The sequence below is a fragment of the Meriones unguiculatus genome, chromosome 17 (genome assembly GCF_030254825.1).
Source record: "Meriones unguiculatus strain TT.TT164.6M chromosome 17, Bangor_MerUng_6.1, whole genome shotgun sequence".
In the NCBI taxonomy this organism is placed as follows: Eukaryota; Metazoa; Chordata; class Mammalia; order Rodentia; family Muridae; genus Meriones; species Meriones unguiculatus.
Window position 1 is genome coordinate 13919621 of NC_083364.1, and position 24417 is coordinate 13944037.

At 42.0% G+C, this 24417-nt stretch overlaps 1 protein-coding gene across 1 annotated transcript; it reads left to right on the forward strand.

Annotated features, from left to right (window-relative positions):
* Positions 1–9647: 9647 nt before the first annotated feature.
* On the forward strand, positions 9648–10367 carry LOC132648630 (sentrin-specific protease 2-like; the record flags this gene model as incomplete). Its single annotated transcript, XM_060370851.1, has 1 exon — positions 9648–10367. A coding segment is annotated over one exon (720 nt), but the record flags the coding sequence as incomplete, so codon positions are not given.
* Positions 10368–24417: the final 14050 nt, after the last annotated feature.

The following is a 24417-nucleotide window of genomic DNA, read 5'->3' on the forward strand; positions in this document are numbered from 1 at the left end:
CACATGGTCAGGGTACAACAGCCCAACTCCCAGTACCAATTTTCCGTATTAGTTCCTTTTCTTGTTTACTATGAAAAAATATTTTGACAAAGCAAGGAGAGAGTTCATTCTGTATTCCACAATTCAAGGGTATAGTTGATATATATATATATAGGAAGACCTAGTTGGTAGCTGGAGCTCAAGCAGTTGATCACATTGTCAACTGGGACCAGAATAAGTTCCTTTGTGAAGAGCTTTAGTGCCTGCATCCATCTTTTGACTAACCTGTAGCCCCTGCTCCATTTTTAATTGGATTATTTGCTTATTTTGTTATCTAGTTTCTTGAGTTCTTTACATATTTTGGATATTAGTCTTCCATCAGATGTGGAGTTGTTAAAAATCTTTTTGCATTCTGTAGGGTGCTAATTTAATTGATAGTGTCCTTTGTATTACAGAAGTTTTCCAGTTTCATGAGGTCCCATTTATCCTATTGCCTGTGCGATTGGTGTTCTGTTCAGAAATTCATCTCCTGTGCCAGTAAGTACAGAGCTGTTGCCTGCTTTTTCTTCTATCTGGTTCAGTGTATCTGATTTTATGTTGACTGAACACAGCTGTATCTGTTGGTCTGGACAAGTTGTGAAAGGTATTTACTTGAATAATAGTACTATTGAACTTTTAGCATGATTTCAGCAGAACCCGTTGTAAAAGATTTTAGATCACCTTTTAAATTCCCTCAAGCTCCCCCCAAAATCCTCATGGAAACAAGTTTTTTATTTTTTTTTTTCTGACTGCAATAACCAGTGTTTTAACATATGATGCTGTTTCCCTAAAGTTTGCAATTTCTAATATTGGTATATAAAATAGAACGTGTTATCAAGTGCAATGTTTTGGGACTATATACATTGTGTACTAGCCACAACTTGCTAATTCACATACAAATCACCTCAGAGTTGATACAGTTTGTGAAAGCACATAACATCCACTCAGGCACCTTTCAATTATATTAAAATAATTTCCATGTTGTATAGTAGAGCCATTAAATTCATTGACATTATATAACTTTGTACCATTGTTCAGCATATATCCTGCTACTGACATGACCAGATGTCAGCCCTAGTAAATAGTACTCTATCAGTTAGTTCTTTATTTTAATGTGTCATATGCACTTGTGTGCATGGAAGACAGAAGAACATGTCAGGACCTACTGAGCAATACTTACAGATGGCTGAGTGTGTGCCATGCATGCTGGGCACTGAACTCAGGCTATATGCAAGAATAGTGAGCACTTTCAAACACTGAGCCAGCACTCCAGCACCTAAAGTGGGTTAAAGTCAGTGAGCACAGTCAGTAAATGCTGGCTTCTTGATCTCGGTAGAACTGAACCTGAGTCACCTGTCTATCTATCCATCCATCCACCAATCTATCTATCCACCTATTTGATGTGTTTGTGTGTGCATGCTGGTGGGGTGGTCACATGACAGCACATGAGACTCACTTCTCTCCTACCGTGTGGTTTCTGGGGGACTGAACTTAGCTCATCAGCCTTGGCAGTAAGCACCTTTAACCACTTAAGTATCTTGCCAGGTCAGCCTCAGTAAAATATCGCCATTTCTTTGATCTTGTATACAGCAGTAGCCAAAAAGGAGAACATTTGGTCCCTTCTGTGAAACTGAGTTGATGGAGCCACCTTATCAAGTGCTGTACATATTCACACTTAAGAACACACACTTACAACTAGGTATGATTAACCTTTATTATTTATAAAAAATGAGCTTTCTAAAATATTAGTAAATTTCCACTTTAGTTCTGTTTTGAAGTGTTGGTACCAGTGAAGTAACATTTTTCTTCTTTGAAACTTTTCTTGTAAAGTTACAGTCTTCTCCTTTTCTAAAATGGCAGGAAGCTCCTTCCAGTCCTTGATGAAGATAAAGGGGGCACCCATGGCCTTGAGTAACTGCAGAGGAGCGCTGTGGTGACTGGACATGTTTCCACAGTGGCCAGCTGTCATCACATCTTCTACCACAGGAATGGAGCCAAACGAGCAGGCCTCATATATTCTGTAACACTCTGTGTTCACTCCTACAGGACACAAAGTGAGGTCACTCTGAAGCAAAGCATCTTGGTAATTCTTAAGACTTTCATTTGTCTCCTGAGGCTGCCACCTAGGAAATTAAACAAACAACAAAGAAATCCCTGTAAGGTTTTACTTTCCTATGGCATCTTTTTTGAAGCAAATCTTTTAATGTCAGTTATCAAAAATGTGAACACATCATAGAGATGATAAATATGAGAGGCATTGAAAATGTTGGACCAAACACATTTCTTAAAACTTCTTGAAGGCTTGGGGGTGTGGGTATAGCCCAGCTGCTAGAACTCAGACCTAGTATTGATCATCATCTATCCATAAACTGGGTATATAATTCCCTAATTCTACAAGTTGGGAGGCATAGGAAGAATCAGGAGTTTAACATCATCCTGGGCTAAATACCGAGTTTGAGGCCAGCCTGTGCTACATGAGACTGCCTAAAACAAGTTTTTTGTTTTGAACATTTGAAAATAATCTGAACATTTTATTGCTGTATATTTAAAAATACCCGGTGATCAATCTTCGAATGGGTGTATTCATTCAATCTTATTTCCCTAGTGCTGTGTCCTCTTATCTTACTCTGATGCAGCTGTGCTGTATCCAGTGGTGGGCATTAGGTCTTTGAGTTAAGTCAGGACATATTCTAGAAAGTCTAAAGCCCTGTGAGGAAAAGCACAGAGGGGCTTCTGGAGTGACAGGGCTGCATTTTCCTATGGGTGATTACTGAATGTTTCACTGTCAAGGGCTCAGAATCAAGAGCTGTATGTGAACAGGCAGGCTAGTGCAGACGTGGGGAAGAGTAGAGAATAAACAAAGATGAAGGTCATGCTTGTGCTTGGTATGCCCAAGAACTGGTAGGGAGGCCAGCAAGGTGGAAGTAGAGGAACTGAGGTGAGCAGTCAAAAACTATAACGTCTGCTCACAGAAGACTGACCTGTAGTGTTCTGATGAGGGAACGACATAAGCAATAAACATTTTAACAATCAATCTGGCTGTGGTCTTAAGAATGGAATGAGAATGGAATGAGAATGGCAGCTGGGCTCCAGCACCAAAGGACTTGTTTTTCTGTGTACTGCACATGAGGTTAGACTGTGATTTTTTTTGAAGCGAGGAAGTGGGGGGGGGGGGCTAGGACTCACCGCTGAGCCCTCGGGGTCTGAAACACAGTTCTGGGCTGCCCTGATGGCATGTGGATCTGACAAAGGAGCCGGTGTACAGAGAAGCTCCAGAATGCCCAGCGCAAGGGAGCCCTCCTGTGCCGGGCAGAGCACTGGGAGCCTTTTAAGCAGAGAAGTACCCTGATGAGATTGGTGTCCTGTAATGATAACTGGCAGAGAAAGGATGGGTCAGCCTGGGGAGAGCAAGAGCTGACACAGGCAGCCTGAGGGGGTCACAATCAAAGTTACATGTAAGTGGGATCCATTTAAATGGAACTGGAATTCTTCATTTCATATTTTTCTAAGGTAATGCGAATACCCCATTTTTTAAAAAGATTTATTTATTTATCTATTATGCAGTAATCTGCCTGCATGTGTGTCAGCGGGCCAGAAGAGGGCACCAGATCTCATGATAGATGGTTGTGAGCCACCATGTGATTGCTGGGAATTGAACTCAGGACCTTTAGAAAAGCAGCCAGTGCTCTTGAACTCTGAGCCATCTCTCTAGCCTGGACCTGGGATTCCTATCACCCATGGTGCTGTTGGTGTTTATTCCGTATTTGTACCTGAGAAAAGCAATGTGAGAGAAGAGACTGAACTACTAGAGAGGAATTGTTGCCTGAGCCCAGAACGGAGTTGGAGGTACAGAGGGCTCAGGGGTGAATCCTAGCTCTGCTGCTAAATAGTATATTAAAAAAAAATCACTACCTACCTAGGCCTCAGTTTCCTCATCTTTAAAATGTGTTAGTTCTTAGATCCCTGGAATGGAATAACCTCTTATTGAGATGATTATTTAGAATTGCTTAACAGAAGGGCCTCTGGCTTAGGCCTTGTCTTAGTCACTCTTCTGTTGCTGTAAAGAGACACCATGACCAAGGCAGCTTACAAAAGAAAGCCTTTCCCCGGGGGCTTGCTCACAGGTTCGGAGGGTGAGTCCATGACCACCACAGTGTCACACAGGGTGGCAGGCAGTTATGGGGGTGGAGCGGCAGTGAGGGCTTCCATACTGAGACAGCAACGGAGAGACAAACAAACAGAAAGAGGCCTAACACTCAAACAGCAGAGCCTATGGGGACAAACCCAAACCACCTTGGGCCTATAGTTGAAGCATCTAGAGGCTAAGAAAGGAGGGGTGCTTTCTCCCGTGGGTTGAGAACAGCATAGGTGCCACAGGAAGCATCAGCCTACAGCCTCAGCCTCTTGCTGTTCCTGTTGAGAGAGATGCTGTGTGGCTCAGCTGCCCTCAAACTCATGGTGCCTCCTCTCCTCGACCACCACACTGAGCTTCAACAAACTTTAACAGGAAACATTTTAAAAATGAGAGACAATGCCTTACCCACGCTTGATTTCACCAGGGTCTCTGTAATGCAAATTTACCTGGAAGTTGTGTTAAGGTATCCCATGAGAAACAGCACAAGAGATAACGGGTTTTATTCTGCATTCCAGTCCATCCTGGGGAAGGGATTTCAGGGGAAACCTGGGGTATTTTGTTCGATCTTGAGAGAATTAAATGCTCATAGTCAGTTTTGCTTAGCTTTTTATTCAGTCCAGGAGCGCAGCCTATGGAATAGAGCCCCACACAAGGTTAAGGTGGGTTTTCCCAGGTAGGTAATCCCTCACAGTCATGCCTACAGGTTTGTCTCCGGATGCCTCTGGACCCCCACAAGTTGACAACATTAACTACCACTGTGTTCACTCAGCAATCCATACGACATGGTGAGTGTTCGTGGCTTAACATTTCCACGTTTGGGGATTACTCGCTAAAGTGAGCATTTTGCACACATTCTAACAAGAACCCCACAAGATGACACCAATATTGCCCTAATATTCCTAAATGGAATCTGGAGGCTAAAGATTCTGTAAATCAGACATAACGAGGATGTAATCCCAGCACACATCTTCCTGAGCCCGGATTGACTCTTGCTTCCTGCTGTCTGCTCTTTCCTGTGGACCTGTAACACCTTGCCACTGGGAAGCAGGTTCAGGCACGCAAGATGAGTACTTCTGATAACCTGTGTCGGAGGTCTGTCTTCCCCTCCTTTTGCTCGCATCCCAGACTTGGGAAACCATCATTGTATTCTTCTCTTCCATGAACCAGAGATTTTCAGATTATATTATCTCACAGAGGTGAGATAATACAACATTTATCAGGTTTATTTCACTTGACATACCTTATCCATGTTCAGCCATAATTTTTCTTCATATGAAAATTCTTCCATTGTGTGCATGTCATGTATGATGAGTAATCTTGGGTTGTCAACTTGATCACATCTGGAATCAACTAAAACTCAAGCACCTGGGCACATCTGTCAGGAATTTTCTTTCCTTTTTTTTTTTTTTTAATTTTTTTTTTTTTTTAGTTTAGAACCTTCTTTTTTTTCTTTTTTTTAACTTTCTAAAAAGATTTTTGAAATTATACTATAATTACATTTCTCCCTTCCATTTCCTCCCTCCACACCCTGGCATTTCCCCTCCCACTCTGCTTCAGATCCATGGCCTCCTCTCCTTTCATTCATTGTTATGGCATTGCAAATATGTATATCAGTATGCATAATCCCAAATATAACCTGCTAAGTCCATAAAACGTTGCTGGTGTGAGGAGCTTCCAGGAGGCTGTTCTGCACTGGGCATCTAATCGGTTTGCCCTCCATGAAGCTGGCCCCCTTCAGACGGGATTTTCCTGGACTGGGTTATTTGAGAGGGATGCTTTGGGGTGAGATGACCCACACTAAATTTGGGCCACACCTTCCAGTGGAAGCCTGCATAAAAGATCCTGGAAGAAGGGAGTCTTTGTCTTTTGTCTACTCACTCTCCCTCTGTCTGGAAAGTTCATCCATCTTGCTGCTGAGGCATTTCTTCACTGGCATTGTAGCCTACTTCTTTGGGATTTCAACATATACTGAGGACCAGCTTAGACAGCCAGCTTCGTAGAGTGAACAAACTTCGGGGATCTTGAAGCTGGTAGGGATTAAACCGTGGCCTTTGTTTATGCACGGCATACGCTCAGTAATTGCTGATCTACAACCTCCCTTCCTATATCCTATATTTTATCATTCGGGGCTCTTTGTATCCAAGGCAGACTGTGAAAGCCCTATACTGCTTAAGATGACCTTGAACTTGTGGTTCTCCTGCCTCTGCTTCCAGAGCGCTAGGAGAAGAGGCGTGCCCCATCACATGCAGTTGTGTGTGGTCTGGGAAGCAAACCCAGGGTTCTTATTTGCTGGACCATGCGTTCCACCAACTGAGCTCCACTCCACTCCAACCCAGCTCTGCTGCCCCACAACTCAACCCACACATGCTGACTTCTTTGAGAGAGCCTGCACACAGGCACACACACACATATGCACACACGTACACACGTGAACACAGACAAACACACACCAGAATCTACAGAAAGAAAGAACACAAGGTTAAATGTCAAAAATGTCAAACTGTGTCCAGAACATGAAGTGGGGCTTGGAAAGGCAGCTGAGACGGCCATTCTTGACTGTCAACTGGATTCCAGTTATCTGGTATTATGTAAAACCCCAAAATGCAAAGGCACACCTGTGAGGGATTCCTTGCTTAATTTTAATCCGCATCTTTGAAGAGGGAAGCCGAGCCTCTAATCCAGGCAACACCTTCCGCTAGAAGCCTCTATAAAAGGCGCTGGAACTAGGGAGCTTTTGCTATTTGCCTGTTACTGCCTCGCTGAGAAGAAGTCCATTCCTTCACTGTCCTTGCGGTCTACTTGTGTAGAATTCTAGCCTTTACTGAAGACCAGCTGAGACATCCACACTCATGGACTGAAAAACTACTGGACTTTTGGACCTTCCATTCATAGGCAGCCATCTCTGGACTAGATGGACTTCAGCCTGTAAGTCATCTATCTAAACTCATCTATCTGTCTGTCTGTCTATCTATCTATCTATCTATCTATCTATCTATCTATCTATCTATCTATCGTGTGTGTGTGTGTGTGTGTGTGTGTGTGTTCTGTTACTCTCGAGATCCCTGACTAAACCTGCTAGCCTTGTAATCAAGGGGAGCCCAGTTGTCCAGATGCTTTGGTTCTGCCCCTGCAGTTCTCTGCTCTGAGAAGCTCCTTTGGGTCAGAGAGGAAGGCAGGAAAGAGCTGAGAGGCGCGCTCTTCTCTGTGGTTTCTCTCTGCCCTCTTGTGGCCGTTGCCTGAATTTGCAGGGTGAGAGGCATGGCCATTCCACCGCGATCCACTAGGATAAAATGCCACTCTCTTTGCTCACCTGGCAGGGTTTATTGCAGTTCATTATTTATTTGCATTGGGGGTGCAGCAACTGTTGGCTTGCCGCAGCACACGTGGAGGTCGGAGAATAATTCGGGTGACTGGGTTCTGTCTTTTATTTTGAGTGACTCAGGAATTGCCCTGAACTGGTCAGAGTTGCCAGGAAGCAGCTAACCAGGCTGAGCCATCTCCTTGGTCCTCCGTTCTGTTTGGCAACGATCAAATCATATATAATCTACAAAGCTTCGCCACTGATAAATCACATGTTATATGAGTTTTATGGAGATATGGTTATGTGTCTAGATTTTTGGGTGTGAGAAAAGCAGCTACAAGCAGGTTTAAACACATGGTTTGGTCTCTGTCTTTCAAGGTTTAAGGACATAGAAGCTTCTCAAACTATTTCTAAAAGCTTTTAGAAAGGATAACTATCTTTTCATTTATTACATTTTTTTCTAATTTTGTTTTGTACATTTTAGCAATGATTTTTACTTAGTTCTCCGGTACACTGTTTTTCTGGGGGGAAAAAGAGAAATAGGCTTAGTACAAATCCTAGCTTTTATTTTTTTAAGATTTATTTTTAATGTGTATGAGTGTTTTACTCTCACATATTTAAGAGCAGTGTGTGTATGTGTGTGTGTGTGTGTGTGTGTGCGTTTCCTGCTTAAAGCCAGAAGAGAGTGTCAGCTCCCCTGGCACTGGAGTTACAGGTGATTGTAAGCTGCAAAGACAGGGTTGGAAATCAATGTGTGGTCTTCTAGAAAAGCATCACTTCACCACGGAGCCATCTCTGCTGAGTCATCCTGAAAAGATCTGTCCAGCCAAGCAGTGGTGCTGCCGCTTTTAATCCCAGCACTTGGGGGTTTTTTACATTTATTTATTCATGATATGTGCTCCTCTGAGTTCTTACTGATCTTGGGTTTGCTTCAGCCAGCAGGAGTTCCAACAGGAATTCCAGGAATGAAAACAAGCTTTAAGACCCTAGACCTGGGCGATGGTGGGCAGGGCCTCCATTCACCAATGAATGTTGCCCTGGTGCATAAAACCACATCATAAACCACAGTTTTTTGTGGAAACTGGCCTTCCAGATCCTTGGTGACAGTGGAGGGAGGCACACAGTAGTCTTGCTTCTAACGTGTGTTGACTGCTGTCTTTGGCTGAAAGACTCTGACAATCATTGTGATTTCCACAATTTCAGGTTCTACAGAGGCTCCTTGTGCCCTAGAGCGATCCTTCTCCCTCAGTAGGGAAAAACAAAACGCAGAGTGGGAACTCCACAGACCTTTCTATAGGGGGACTGAGGAAATGCCACCCGAAAGACAAGATTAGAGAAGATCAGCTATGTGAGAAGTGTCCTTTGACACTGCGACCTCCTTCTGTCTTGGTGGCCTAACTGACCCCAGCGCCAAAGGAAACCTGTGTTCTTCCCCTGCGGTTTCTGACCGTGAACCACCTTATCTTGTGTGGATAAGACATCTCCCAGTAGACTAAGGTGCCTTCAGCCATCAAGAGGACAACCCAAGAACTCCCACAGAACGCCCAGCTGACCTGCACTTTGACTTGGACATCGGAAAGCTGTGTCATGGCCGGCAGCCAACAGCTGAGCAAAGACAATACAAGTAGTCCCTCTATAAGGCAGCCTTGCAAGCAGGGTAAAACGATAAGCCCTGAACAGCCAGAGAAAGGCCAGAAGAGGAAACGCCAAGAAGAGGAAGAGGATGATGTGTGCTCAGAAGAGCCAGTCCAGTCGTGGAAGAAGCTGCAACAGGAACAGCATGAAACAGAGCTTGGGGATGAAGAGCCTGACAAGAGCCGAATATGGTCACCCCAGGAAAAGGGTCCGTTACAGCTAATGGCCCCAGAGTGTGCCAAAGGCCCCCCAGAAGAGGCTGTGACTGAGGAGTCTGTGGGTGGAGGCCAGGGTCTCAAGCCCCCCCACAGCAACAGGGAGGAAGAAGTTGAGAAACACCACAATGAAAAGTGCCCAGGGCTGTTGGAACTCCTCCAACCTGACGTCCCCGTGAGCTCTGGCCCTCACAGCACTCACACAAGCACCATGGACACCTCCAAGACTCTCAAAGGTTGTGCTGAAGGGCAGAATCATGAATCGGAAACACCTCAAATCTGCACAGACAGTGTCAGCAATGGCATGCCCAGCAGCAAAGTGTCAACACCTGAGGTCAAGAAAAAGGCTCTTGAAGACCAAGAGAAGGGCAGAGGGCTGGACCGTGGTCCTGTTGTCACAGTGGACATGGAGAAAGAAATCAGCAGTGCGCTAGGCCCTGGGTCAAAAGATGAGATCTTGAGCTGTGCCTTCAAACTGCAAATGACTCGAGGAGACCTGTGGACCCTAAGGAACACCCAGTGGCTCAACGACAAAGTCATCAATTTTTACATGAATCTTCTCATGGAAAGAAATCAAAGTCAAGGCTACCCGGCACTTCACGCATTTAATACCTTCTTTTACACCAAGTTAAAGTCTGGTGGCTACAGGTCAGTCAGAAGATGGACCCGGGCAGTAAACATCTTTGCCAAGGAACTTCTCCTGGTCCCAGTTCACCTGGGCATGCACTGGAGCCTGGCGGTCACAGACTTAAGAAAGAAGAGTATTGTCTACATGGACTCCACGGGACAGAAGAGACCCGACATCCTTGAGCTGCTTTTCTGCTATCTGCGGGAGGAGAGCAAAGCGAGAAGGAACAGCGACCTGAGCCCTGTGGAGTGGAAGCAACACAGCATGTCGGCAGAGGAGATTCCTCAGCAGCTGAACGGGGGCGACTGCGGCGTGTTCGCCTGTAAATATGCAGATTACATTTCCAGGGGCCAGCCCATCACCTTCTCCCAGCAGCACATGCCTCTGTTCAGGAAGAAGATGGTGTGGGAGATCCTGCACAAGCGCTTACTGTAGCAGCGCCCCCTGGCGGCCACTGCGAGGCAGCTGCTCCGAGCTCTTTCCCAGGTGAGGCTAAGGACTGCAGGTACTGGGTGTGGAAGAGCCTTGAACAAGTTCTGAGTGTAAAGACTGTGGCCAGGACAGCCGCGGCTGCACAGAGAAACCCTGTCGGGACAGAACAACAACAACAACAGAAGACACATGTGCCCACCGAAAGTTAGAAACTATCCGGACTGCACAGCGCATGCTCACAAGCATGCGGCTTTCGAGATTTATCTGTGACTGAGGTTGACGCTGGATTGAATTTTGCTGTTTTTGTTCACAAGTTTTAGCTAACTGGCAGTGGATGGCTTCTGGCGATTTTCGGCCTTTCGTTCTCAACTGCTTGTTTGCATTAGTTATCTCTGAAAGGAAGGCCACCAGTTGCCTGTCTCCGAGTGAATCTCCGGTTGCCTTCCGGTACTGTGTGCTACCACAGAAGTGTCACAGTGTGCTGCTGTTCACGGGATCCGAGCAATCCAGGAGAAGTAAGAAACGCGCCGGGGACATCTCAAGATACTTCCCAGCCTGGAAGTAAAGACATCTATTTTATTCTCGGGAGAGGAGTAACTAATGCTAGATGTGCATTGTAAACCCGGGACTCCTTGAAGCCTCACCCTGCTGAGGGCTGTACTAAACTGTTTATTCCAAAAAAATAAATAAATATATATTTATATATATATGTAAATAAACAAATATTTATATATAAATAAAAATATATTTTATATATTATATATATAAATATATATATTCTTAAGCTATTTTTGAAGATGTTTTCTTTGTATATATTAAGCTGAAATTTAATATGTCATGTTAATATTTATATTCTGTCACCTTAGCCCCACTATTGGTATAGACTTAATATATTTAGTGTGAATATTGCCAACTACATGATAATCTATTTTTATACAGGAAACTTTAATTTTTTATTAGCAGTAAATCTTACATTTGTGTTGTTATTCAATAAAGTTTACATTTAATAAAGTTTGGAGTTTTTTGAACATACTTTGCAAGATCCTGTGCCTGCTGTTCCTTGCATGGTGTAGTGAGGTTGTCCGAGAGAACTGGAAAGCAGATGTCCAAGACAAGATCCAACAGGGTAAACCGGAACCTGTTCATACATCTGCATGCTGAGATTGCTCTCATTCCAAACCTCTGAGGTAAAGACAGGGCACTTTAGCCAAGACCTGTCCTCATCCTGGGAGAAGCTCAATATCGCAGCCAGGGCTGCCTTGAAAAACCAAACAGAACAACCAAAACAAAAAATATGTGATATCAAGACTTCAAAAATTCAAAGTTTTAACATAGTAATCAATGGAGTTCTGATACCTAAAATTACTTCTCATCATGTTAAAACCACCTCTGTCCAGACCTCTGGACAAAGAAAAGAATGTTGATGTTTTTAACCCCAGATAATTTTTTTTTTAAATCCCCAAGCTTTTATTATGACTTAAAAGTAGAAGGCTCCAGAAGTTCCTCTTTTGTAACTTAAAAGAATTCATGTGAGCCTCACGGAGTTTGCAACTTGCATCTATCTACCTGTCACAGGTCAATTGAGCTACAATCAACAGACTAAGATTCCCCAACTTTTGCCTGTTCCTGATGGAATATGTGTGTGTGTGTGTGTGAGGGTTGGGGGGGGGGCTCCAATTGTAAGAGTTTCCTTTAAGTTTCTTAACTTTAGCTTCTGTCCCTAGTCTGAATATGTCTCGGCAGATTTCCACCCACCTGACAGTCACCACCCAGGAACCAGAATCAGAAAACAAACCACTCCAAAAGTGATCTACAGCACCCAAGCCCCAGGCAGTCCACAAAAGTGGAGAGCCTGATGTGCTCCAGTCCAGCTGCCATGATTGCTTCCTGTCTTTTACCTTGATCAGGAAACCAGATGCTTCTGATGAGTGAGTGCCCCATTTCCTGAATGAATCCCCTCCCAGGCTTTGGTTAACATTCCAGCCTTCCTGGGCCCCTACAATGGCATCCTAATTTCAGTTGAGGCCCATTTACAAAATCATCTATGTCACCCCTTATCCTCAACAAAAGACTGAAAAGGTTCAGTCCAAAGGAAACTCTCTGGCAAGGAAGACAAATGGCTACTTGGAGTGCCTACCCAACAAACCAGGCTGGCTCATATTGACCTCCAGGCTCCCTTGTTTGAAAAAAAAAAAAAAAAAAAAAAGGTACCTGTAAAACCCAACTAGATCAAGATCCATCAGCATGTTGATCCATTAGATGAAGCAGTTTTGCAACATGATAGAGCACTCACCATACTCTGTGCAGAACAAGGATGTGATTGTGTGGCTGTAAGAGAAAATGTTGTTCTATGCAAACCACTCAGCAATCATTAGAGATTCCTGTACTCTCAGAAAAACAAAAACAAAAACAAGCAAACAAACAAACCCCGTACACTGCAGACAGAAAAATGACCCAGAACAGGGGAAGCCCATGGTTGCCATTCTCATTTCCTTGTTTTTCCAGGTGATAACTCTGTCTTCAGCTATTGCAGAACACCAGACCCTTCTGTTTCTGCTGATCATCGCTGGCTTGTGCATCATAAATGTCTTAACTAGATACAGAAATTTTGGTCTCGGTGCCAGTATACTGATATTTATTAAATCCCAGTGTGAACAGGTGTTAGGCCCACCGAGAGCCCAATTACCAGAGAGAGAGATGAAGGTAACTTGGAGATGGATTGCCACAAACAGAAGAGATTTATTCAGGCCAGTGAGTGATGGGGCTGCTTTCCAAATCATCAGGGAACAGCCCCGAGAGAAAAAGGCATGGGGTTTTTAAAGGAAAAAGCAAGGGAGGCGTGGGGGTGGCAAGCTTGGCAGTGCAGGATTGGGTGAATGGGGTTATGGGTAGTTGACTTTTAATATCATCGGTTCGTTTTAGGCACCCACGTCCAGTCAGGCCTGCCCCCGACATCTGGTGGATATCTGATCTTCAAGTTACACCCAGAATGTCCTGGATGGGGAGCTGTGGCCATCTGGACCAGTTGCCAGGCACCCTATCTCATACTGCAGGCCTGGACATTCTTCTGCAGCAGGGTGGGTCTTGTCCCCATTCACCCACTTCTCCTTTTTCCTTGTCCTTCTGCTTTCTGGAAAACTACCGGGAGAACTTAGTTTAATTAATATGGGGTATAGAATTCATAAAGAAACCTGTAAAGCTAGCCTGTTCCTTTCACAGGTAACCACCACAGGGTCAAGAACTTGACTCAGGATACAACTTAAGTGGGGGATGGAAGTGATGGTGAACATTATGTTTAAAGTTACTGTGCTTAAGAGAACTATCAAACAAAAAGCATGTCTAACCTGTAAGTCCTACTTGTCCAAGGACAGAGGAGGTCTCAGAATGCTAGGCGTTGTTCTTGTGATTGCCTGGTCTTGTTCATGGAGGATACAGACAGTGTGTGGTCACTCCTGTGGACAAGCTTGCTTGCCCTTGACTGCACCTAGATGGAGGTGTCTGAGGACATGCAGGCAGGAAGTCTGCCAGTGTTCCTGCCTCTAGGTGCACAAAGCCAGGATGGGCACAGCCTGTGAGCCTTTATAAACGCATGAGTAATGAACCTTGGGACTGCATCTTGAGAGCACTCTAAGGCACAGTCTTCACATCGTGGGTATCTGGTGCTAGCATCTGAATGAAGTCTCTTCTTTGTTAAAATTTTAATAAATAGATAAACAAATTAAAACATTTTATTTTCTGAAAGTAAGGAGATCTGTCTTTTAGGAAGTTGAGTGAAGTATTTCCAAACGTACATTTTCAACACAGGTATCTTTTAATATAAGTCTCAGCCATATTTTAAGTGCTGTACCGAACTGTTTATTCGAAAAAGGGTACTCAACTTAAAGCTACTTTAACATTTTTGGTACAGGTTAAACTGAAATTAATTTGTTACTCATTAAGAGTATTATTTCCCCTTCACATCCTCATTGTGATTTAGTATTTAGCCTCAATAGTTCCAGTTTCATAATAATCAGTTTTACATGTAATAGTTTAACCTTTTCTGTTCATTGCATAATTTATAATGGTATTATGAAGTCTTTATAAATCCAGAAATGTCCAGAACATGTTTTATAAGATTATGCTCCCACTGCTGCTTTTATGATCCATTCAAGATTTTCTGATACAACCTAGGGAGCAGATAGCTAGGGGATAACCCATCAGCATTCCTGTCATTCAAGCATCCTACATCATGTTCTGATTACAGCACTTAAGGGCTTTGTTGCCTGAAGTTCTCCAATCTTCCACATTTCTTCTGCAACTCACTTCCAAAGAATTAAGAATCACATGGTCAGGGTATTGTAAAAACAGCCCAACTCCCAGTACCGATTTTCCGTATTAGTTCCTTTTCTTGTTTACTATGAAAAAATGTTTTGACAAAGCAAGGAGAGAGTTCATTCTGTATTCCACAATTCAAGGATATAGTTGATATATATAGGAAGACCTAATTGTTAGCTGGAGCTCAAGCAGTTGGTCACATTGTGAACTGGGACCAGAATAAGTTCCTTTGCGAAGAGGTTTAGTGCCTACATCCATCTTTTGACTAACCTGTAGCCCCTGCTCCATTTTTAATTGGATTATTTGCTTTTATGTTATCTAGTTTCTTGAGTTCTTTACATATTTCGGATATTAGTCCTCCATCAGATGTGGAGTTGGTAAAAATCTTTTTGCATTCTGTAGGGTGCTACTTTAATTGATAGTGTCCTTTGAATTACAGAAGGTTTCTGTAATTTATTCTGTAATTTATCTGTAATACAGATAAATGAGGTCCCATTTATCCTAGTGCCTGTGCGATTGGTGTTCTGTTCAGAAATTCATCTCCTGTGCCAGTAAGTACAGAACTGTTGTCTGCTTTTTCTTCTATCTGGTTCAGTGTATCAGGTTTTATGTTGACTGAACACAGCTGTATCTGTTGGTCTGGACAAGTTGTGAAAGGTATTTACTTGAATAATAGTACTATTGAACTTTTAGCATGATTTCAGCAGAACCCATTGTAAAAGATTTTAGATCACCTTTTAAATTCCCTCAAGCTCCCCCAAAGCATCTATTTTGCCTGTTTTCCTCCTTTTATCATTAATTCAATTCTGAAAAAAGGGATAGACTTGACATCCTTACAGATAAACACTGAAAATCACTCTTTTTTTCTTTTTTCAGCCTGAGATCCAAGGTAATTGGCTGCTGGACTGATGGGACACACAGCAATCACCAGTTAAGATAGTGTTATCAAACCATCTTCTTTAAGAAAGCAAGCAGCAGTAAGCTAACAGCTCCAGGAACATGACCTGTTGCCTCAGGTATTGCCAAGTTGACAACTGTTGGCTCCTAACCTTCCATGCTTACACTACCCTGCCATCTTCCTAGGATGAACACTCACCATCCTGAACTCTACTCACAGCATGGAGTCTGTTCTAAAGGCTGTGGAGCCATTAGAAGGGGACTGGCTGGCAAAGCAAGTCCTGTGAGACTTTTACACACCTCTCTTTAGTCTGGCGTTCTTCTACCTGGTCAGCCGTGATGCAAACAGTTGATGCCTGACAGTTCTGCTAGCCTGGATGCATCCATTCTTGCCTCCTTTCTGGCTTTGGTACCCTGAAGATGTCAGAAACTATGAGCCAAAATAAACTTTCCCCACTTGTTCCTGCCCGCTATTTTGTTACTATGTTAAGGACACAGATGCTTTTCATACTGAGAAGAGAGTATGACCAGTTAGTTGGCTTGAGAAAAATCCTCATGGAAACTGAAGTTTTTAATGTTTTTTTTTTTTCTGACTGCAATAAGCAGTGTTTTAACACATAATGCTGTTTCCCTAAAGTTTGCAATTTCTAATATCGGTACATAAAATAGAACGTGTTATCAAGTGCAATGTTTTGGGACTATATACATTGTATACTAGCCACAACTTGCTAATTCACATACAAATCACCTCAGAGTTGATACAGTTTGTGAAAGTATGTAACATTCACTCAGGCACCTTTCAATTATATTAAAATAATTTCCATGTTGTATAGTAGAGCCATTAAATTCATTTACACTATCTAACTTTGCAGCCATTGATCAGCATATATCATGCTACTGATATGATCAGATGTCAGCCCTACTAAATAGTACTGTATCAGTTAGTTCTTTATTTTATGTGTCATATGCACTTGTGTGCATGGAAGACAGAAGAACATGTCAGGACCTACTGAGCAATACATACAGATGGCTGAGTGTGTGCCATGCATGCTGGGCACTGAACTCAGGCTATATGCAAGAATAGTGAGCACTTTCAAACACTGAGCCAGCACTCCAGCCCCTAAAGTGGGTTAAAGTCAGTGAACACGGTCAGTAAATGCTGGATTCTTGATCTCGGCAGAACTGAACCTGAGTCACCTGTCTACCTATCCATCCATCCACCAATCTATCTATCCACCTATTTGATGTGTTTGTGTGTGCACGCTGGTGGGGTGGTCACATGACAGCCCATGAGACTCACTTCTCTCCTACCGTGTGGTTTCTGGGGGACTGCACTTAGGTCATCAGGGTTGGCAGTAAGCACCTTTAACCACTTAAGTATCTTGCCAGGTGAGCCTCAGTAAAATATCGCCATTTCTTTGATCTTGTATACAGCAGTAGCCAAAAAGGAGAACATTTGGTCCCTTCTGTGAAACTGAGTTGATGGAGCCGCCTTATCAAGTGCTGTACATATTCACACTTATGAACACACACTTACAGCTAGGTATGATTAAACTTTATTATTCATAAAAAATGAGCTTTCTAAAATATTAGTAAATTTCCACTTTAGTTCTGTTTTGAAATGTTGGTACCAGTGAAGTAACATTTTTCTTCTTTGAATCTTTTCTTGTAAAGTTACAGTCTTCTCCTTTTCTAAAATGGCAGGAAGCTCCTTCCAGTCCTTGATGAAGATAAAGGGGGCACCCATGGCCTTGAGTAACTGCAGAGGAGCATTGTGGTGACTGGACATGTTTCCACAGTGGCCAGCTGTCATCACATCTTCTACCACAGGAATGGAGCTAAACGAGCAGGCCTCATATATTCTGTAACACTCTGTGTTCACTCCTACAGGACACAAAGTGAGGTCACTCTGAAGCAAAGCATCTTGGTAATTCTTAAGACTTTCATTTGTCTCCTGAGGCTGCCACCTAGGAAATTAAACAAACAACAAAGAAATCCCTGTAAGGTTTTCTTTCCTATGGCATCTTTTTTGAAGCAAATCTTTTAATGTAAGTTATCAAAAATGTGAACACATCAGAGAGATGATAAATATGAGAGGCATTGAAAATGTTGGACCAAACACATTTCTTAAAACTTCTTGAAGGCTTGGGGGTGTGGGTATAGCCCAGCTGCTAGAACTCAGACCTAGTATTGATCATCATCTATCCATAAACTGGGTATATAATTCTCTAATTCTACAAGTTGGGAGGCATAGGAAGAATCAGGAGTTTAACATCATCCTGGGCTAAATACCGAGTTTGAGGCCAGCTTGTGCTACATGAGAATGCCTAAAACAAGTTTTTTGTTTTGAACATTTGAAAATGATCTGAACATTTTATTGCTGTATATTTAAAAACATCCGGTGATCAATCTTCGAATGGGTGTATTCATTCACTCCGTAATTCCCGAGTGTTGAGTTCTCTCGTCTTACTCTGATGCAGCTGTGCTGTATCCAGTGGTGGGCATTAGGTCTTTGAGTTAAGTCAGGACATTTTCTAGAAAGTCTGAAGCCCTGTGAGGAAAAGCAAAGAGGGGCTTCTGGAGTTACAGGGCTGCAATTTCGTATGGGTGATTACTGAATGTTTCACTGCCAAGGGCTCAAAATCAAGAGCTGTATGTGAACAGGCAGGCTAGTGCAGACGTGGCTGTGGTCTTGAGAATGGAATGAATATATAGGCCACATACATGCAGAAGCTGATCCTGGCATTCTTTAAGTCTAAACTTATGCACAGCTACGTGAGTATGGATATGGAGTGGGCAGAAAGGGAGACTAGACAGGTAGGGTTCGCTAGATGGGGGAATTAGAAAGGGGAACATATGCTTCTGTATTCTATTAGGTGAATAGGTGATGTTATACAATGTCAAAAAAGTATAAATATTTCTACAAATGCAGGCTCTTTTCAATAAATAGATTTTTCTGAAGGTTGGGTGTACTTACAAAGTTTTTGAAATTTTAAGGCTGGTCCCAGCCTAAACCTGTTCGTCTGGAATGTTGTCCATGTAGAGGTGGGAAAACCTGTCCCTGGAATTTCTCTAGTGACATCTATACAGCTAAAGCAGTCTGAATTTACAAATGGTGGTAACCAGTGACATAATAATGAATGTTGGATTTAATTCTATCAGTGAAATGATTCATTTCCTCAACAAATATCTGAGTACCTACTGTGTATAAGCATTATTTTAAAATTTCCTTTTTTTTAATGTGTATATTAGTATATTTGTGTGCCTGCTTGTCTCCATGTGTAGCCGAGCACCCACAGAGTTCAGAACAGGGATTCAGAGCCTTGGATGGCTATGAGACACAGCATGTGGGTGCTTAGAACTGAATCTGAGTTTCCTATATGAACAGTAATTGTTCTTAACTGCTGAGCCACCTCTATAGCCCATTTCTACAGAACTATTTTAAATCAGGGAAGAAAACCCCTGACCTCATAAAGTTTATATACTACTGAGAGCCTATCTCTTACTATTAAAAATCTATCCACAGAAAGTTTAAAAAATGTTTTCCATTTTTTTTAAACTGGAGGATGATTATATATTGAGGACCCTAAACTATCATTTAATTAACCTCTGCTTTTACAGTTGAGATTAACATCAAGTCAGCCAATCACAAACCCAAGGGAAGTCTATACAGTATATAAAAATATTGCCACAACAGTATTTGTTTTCACTAGAATTATGGCTCTGTCTTTGTTCATTCTCTGCTAAACATCTCTTCAGGACACTACTAAGCTTAAAATTTTATCCTATATCCATTTTTAGAACAAACAAGTACTCTTCAGTTCTCCTGAGAAGATGGTAAAATACAACAAAGCAGTTACTATTGCCACTGATGCTCTAGGCCACTCTTTTTGATTGTAGGAAAGATAGGCCTGCCTCATCACCAGTGAGCTTACTGCCATTTAAAACACCATCTTCCCTGTTCTGTTCAGAACACCCGAGGGATGCCTTTCTTATCTTGTACTTACGTGGCTACACCTAAAGGCCACTGGAAAACATGTGCGCCATTAATCCAAGGGCTGTCGTATGTTATGAAAAGCAGGTCTACAAAGCCTCCATTTCCTTTGAGGAACTGCATTATCCAGTCATTGTCACAGTATTCATTTCCAAGCAAGACAACAGACAGATGCTGCAGTTTCTGGGTTTGCATTAAATTCTGTGCATACAGTAATCACTGGGTGGCATGGGAGATCTTTGCTTTTTCTCTTCCGTTTAACACAAGGACCACATTGTCCACGTCTATGGAGAAGTACCCTGGAACCACACCCGGGCCAGTGATGAAGCAGTCGAAAACAACACACCACAAGCAAGAGATAAACAAAACTGAACAAAAGGAAATTTCAATCATTTTATATAAAATCTAGAATAAGATTTAATTAATATTCTCATTGGAAGTGCAATTTGTATAATGCAAGTTCTTCTGAGCAAGTGGGACAGAATAATAGAAAGCTTTGGATGTAGAAATTCAGCTAGTATATGAGAGTGGACTCTCATTTCTTCACTGAAGGCAAGGGAGTAAGATACAATGTAAAGGAAAACATCAAGCTTCAGGAGATTCTTAACATAATTAAAAGGATTTGTGTGCATGCGTGTGCCAAGGTGCGCTTGTGACAGCCAGAGGACAACTTGGTGGAGTTGGTTCTCTCCTTCCACCATGCAGACCTTGGGGTTGAATTCAGGTTGTCTGAGTTAAGGGCAACCACTTTTACCCGGCAACTCATCTTATCAGCCCTTAAAGGGTAATTTTATGTAAATATGAAAGTACATAAAAATAAGTATTGAAAAATACTTATATATCTTCCATCAGTAGAAATATAAAAATGTGAGTGAGATTATACATTAAATTCCTAATAGCAGTTCTTTAGTGAAGAATAAAAAGAGTAGGAAACAAAGAAAAGGCTTTTATTGGAAATAATTCTGTTAGGAGGAAAGTTAAACATAAAGAATTCCTGACAGCTGAGATATATTAAGTCTGAGTGGTTTGCAAGTGAGAGAATGTTGTATTTTATTCTTTGCAATATATTTTTAAGAGTCTTCATAAAAGGAATAGACATGCTCCATAACTCACACTGTCATCCGCTGCCCCAAGCAATCACTGCCGCCTAAGTGTTCTGAACTTTGGGAGTCAAAGTGCAAGGGAATGAGCAGTTGGGAAGTGAAAACAGTGAGTGTGGACAACTGTTCGGAAATTCCAGATGAGGATCAAAGGAGAGTAGTGGGGGAGGAAAATGAAGGAGAGAGAGGTAGCACCTGACAGAACATGGTCTGAGAAGAGAAGGATGGAATGCACAGAACATCCTGGAGTAGGGAGATCACCTCCCAGAGACCTCAGGGTGAGGGAAGGCTTGAGAGAGAAGGGTTAAAGATGCCTGAGCATCTAGTTAAGGCAGAGAATTACGGATGCCCTCACTCTGAGTGTGCTAGGAATAAGAATGTGTGCCCCACTCCCTGTCCATGTGGCGCTGGGAACCAAGGCCAGATGTGTGCATGTTCAGTGAGAGTTCTACCAACTGAGCTGTATTTCCAACCCCTAGCTACTACATTTAAACACGAAAATTTCCTACTATACACTAACATTATAAAAATAAGGCTTGTGTATGAGTAGTATAATGTACAGAATGAGTGCTAGGTTCTAACTATCTAAAGTTATTACTGAAAATACATTAACTGAAAATAATCATGTACAGAATTCTAATTTGCTCTTGAGGGTTACTTAGCATAGGTGTAAGAATCAGAACTTACAATTTTCAATATATTTTTCTACTGTTTGCCTCAACTGAAAATGTCTTCAGAGTAAGCACTTCCACATAGAGAGCCCAGAGGAAACTTTTCAGTCTGAAATAACTGTGCAAACAGTATAGTTTTGGAATTCACTTAAGTTAGCCCCTGTGTAACTTGAGACTGAGACTACAACTTGCGATTCCATAAGACTTCATTTATTTTGGATAAATTATCTACTACTTTTCATTGTTTAATAAGGTATTTTAAAAATCTGTCACAGAACTTGACTACAAAGTTCTCTAAGAGGAAAGAACACGGTTTCTTCCATGATGACATAAAATCTTGCATACAAACCTCAGAAAGGCAAACTGGGCTTAACCTTTCTTGGTGGTAGTTAATGATGTTTTGCTTTAATCCCTTTTCTATCACTGTGGTAATACCAAGGAATCATAAGCTTAAGGATGACGCGCATGACTGTGACTTCAGTGAAGAAATGAGAGTCTCACATATTCCATTCTATAGACTAGTTGAATTCCAGAAACGTCTCTGCAAAGTTAGTCCACTGACATGTTCACTGCTCAACTACAAACACAGAAAGCAATTTATGCATGCAATAGACATTCACTTTTTTTTTGGACTGGCCATTGCACCCAAGGTGTTGCACATTCTATGACATGCTTCCTACCACTAAGATCCACTTACTCTTTCAAGCAGTGAAATCTAACTAGTGTGAAGTTTAGGAGTATACACACAACCTACAATGAGATTAGAACAATGAGGCTAAATACCTGTTTACACTGCATGTATGATTCCTTTGAGAGAGTCAAGCAATGATAGGCTCGGGAGCTACCTGAGTTGGCAAAGTGCTTGTGCCGTGAGCATGAGGACCTAAGGACAATTCTTGAACTAAGATAACAGGCTGATGTCGTGATTGAGAGGCAGATCCCTGGTGCTCACTGTACAGACAGCCTAGCCTAATCACTAAGCTTCCAAGAGAAACCTGTTCTCAAAACCAGCTGGTAGCTGCAGGCTGCTGAGGTGTATATGTCGGCACACATGTTAACATAAGGTTGAAGCTAGAAGTGGAGGGTTGTACAGAGAAGGAACTGGAGGGGAGGGAATGCAGGTTGGACTGGATCATGTATTCATGATCTAACATGTATTCATGACCTCATGTACTAACATTGTATAAAATATTTAATTGAAGACAAACAGGGACAAGCCAGGTTCGGTGATGTACACCTGTAATCCCAGCACTGAGGAGGCAGAGGCAGGCAGATCGTTGTGAGTTTGAGGCCAGCCTGGTCTTACAAAGCGAGTCCAGGGCAGCCAAGGCTACACAGAAAAACACTGTCTTGAAACAACAATAACAAAAGAAGTAAAACAACTAATGTAAAAACAACTAATATTTATTTCCATTAAAAGCCAACTGGAAACAGTAACTTCATGATAAAACTATGTTTTTTTAAATTAAAATCATCTTAATTCTATTTGAAAATTAACAATTATACAGTGATAAGTAAGTTAAATAAAAGTAAAATCCTTGAAAGTGTTGGCAATGCACTGGTTTTTTAGAATCTAAAACTCAAAACAAAAACATTTTGAATTTTGGAAAAAAAGGGAGCCTACATAATCACGTAAATCATAGTAGATATGACATGAAATGTTTTAATAAGTAACAGTTGGACTATGAGTATTTCCAGGTTAACCTAGCTACGAACGAAAAGAAAATCATGAATTTAATGTTTATTTTCGTCCTCTAAGGCATAGAACATTGTGTTCATTTACCAGTCAAATGTATGAAATGTGGAACATGAAGTTTTCCGTATCATCAGCTAAAACCAAAACAGACATAAGACTACCCAGAATTAATTTACAGACTTTTAATTTCTTTCTTCTCTGCACTGGGGACTGAACCCGGGGCCTGGCACATGCCAGGCAACTGATCTGCCACTGAGGCAGGTCTCCAGCTTTCACTCCAAAATTACCTTGAAATGTCTAATTTAATAAGAAAACGTTTACTAAAGTGTAAGCAGGACCTATTTATTTATTTATTCATTCCCAGGATTGATTTCTGTTTTCTTCCCAAGCAGAAGCATAAAAATATAAAATAGGTTTATAAAAGTATAAATATACTGTGCATACTATATGATAAAATATAGAGCACACTTATGAGAGTATATTCCCTCCAGTAGGTCCATGAGGTGTCACGCGGCAGGCAAGGTCAGTGTTGTCTATCTGTACCTGTACTGTGTTCTTCCTACAATCAACTGTCCTTCCCTCCATTGCGCAGTCACGTCTGGGGGATCAAGAGTGCCTTCGAAAACATGTTCCCACAGATACAAACCTGGTAGTCAAAGAACAAAACCAGACACATCTGCTGTCTTAGCCGTTTTAGAATGTCAGGAAAATGTATGTTTTATTCTTTTCTCTTTTGACTCTGAGCTGAGACGTTTCTCTCCATGGTCGGTTGCAGGCAGTGACCGAGACAATCCTCGATCATGTGTGGCAGCTTAATGTATGCGGGGTAGATTTCAGTGGCTGTAGTTGTAAAGATTACAGGATATTTTACTTATACTGAGGAACCCCAAATGTCACTGAACCCTGGCTACCCATCATATTCTGAAGCAAAATGTATATTATAAACTAAAATACCATCATTATTAGAATTAATTTAATATCGTGACTGGAGAGACTAAGTGTCTTGTGCTGAAGCCACAAGTACACCAAAGCATTCAGTGTGTCAAGAGGATAGATATCACCTCCCCATTTGCTCAGACATCCTTGATGGCATGATCCCATCTGCAAGCTGACAGACACTTCATCCTGTCTCCTAAGGGCAACCACGATGCTTTGTTTTGTTACATGAGGTAACATTAATATGCAGGCCTACAACCTCTGAGAACCCCTTGTCAGTTATTTTGAAAGATATTCTTTGGTCCATTTCCATTATGCCATGCTCTTAAAGCCACACTAACAACCAGTATGAAAATGTGGGCCATTGTATAAAACATCCAAATGTGTCAGGCTAAATAATGCCCCGCTTCTCCAGGTCATACCCTAATCTCTAGATCCTGTGACT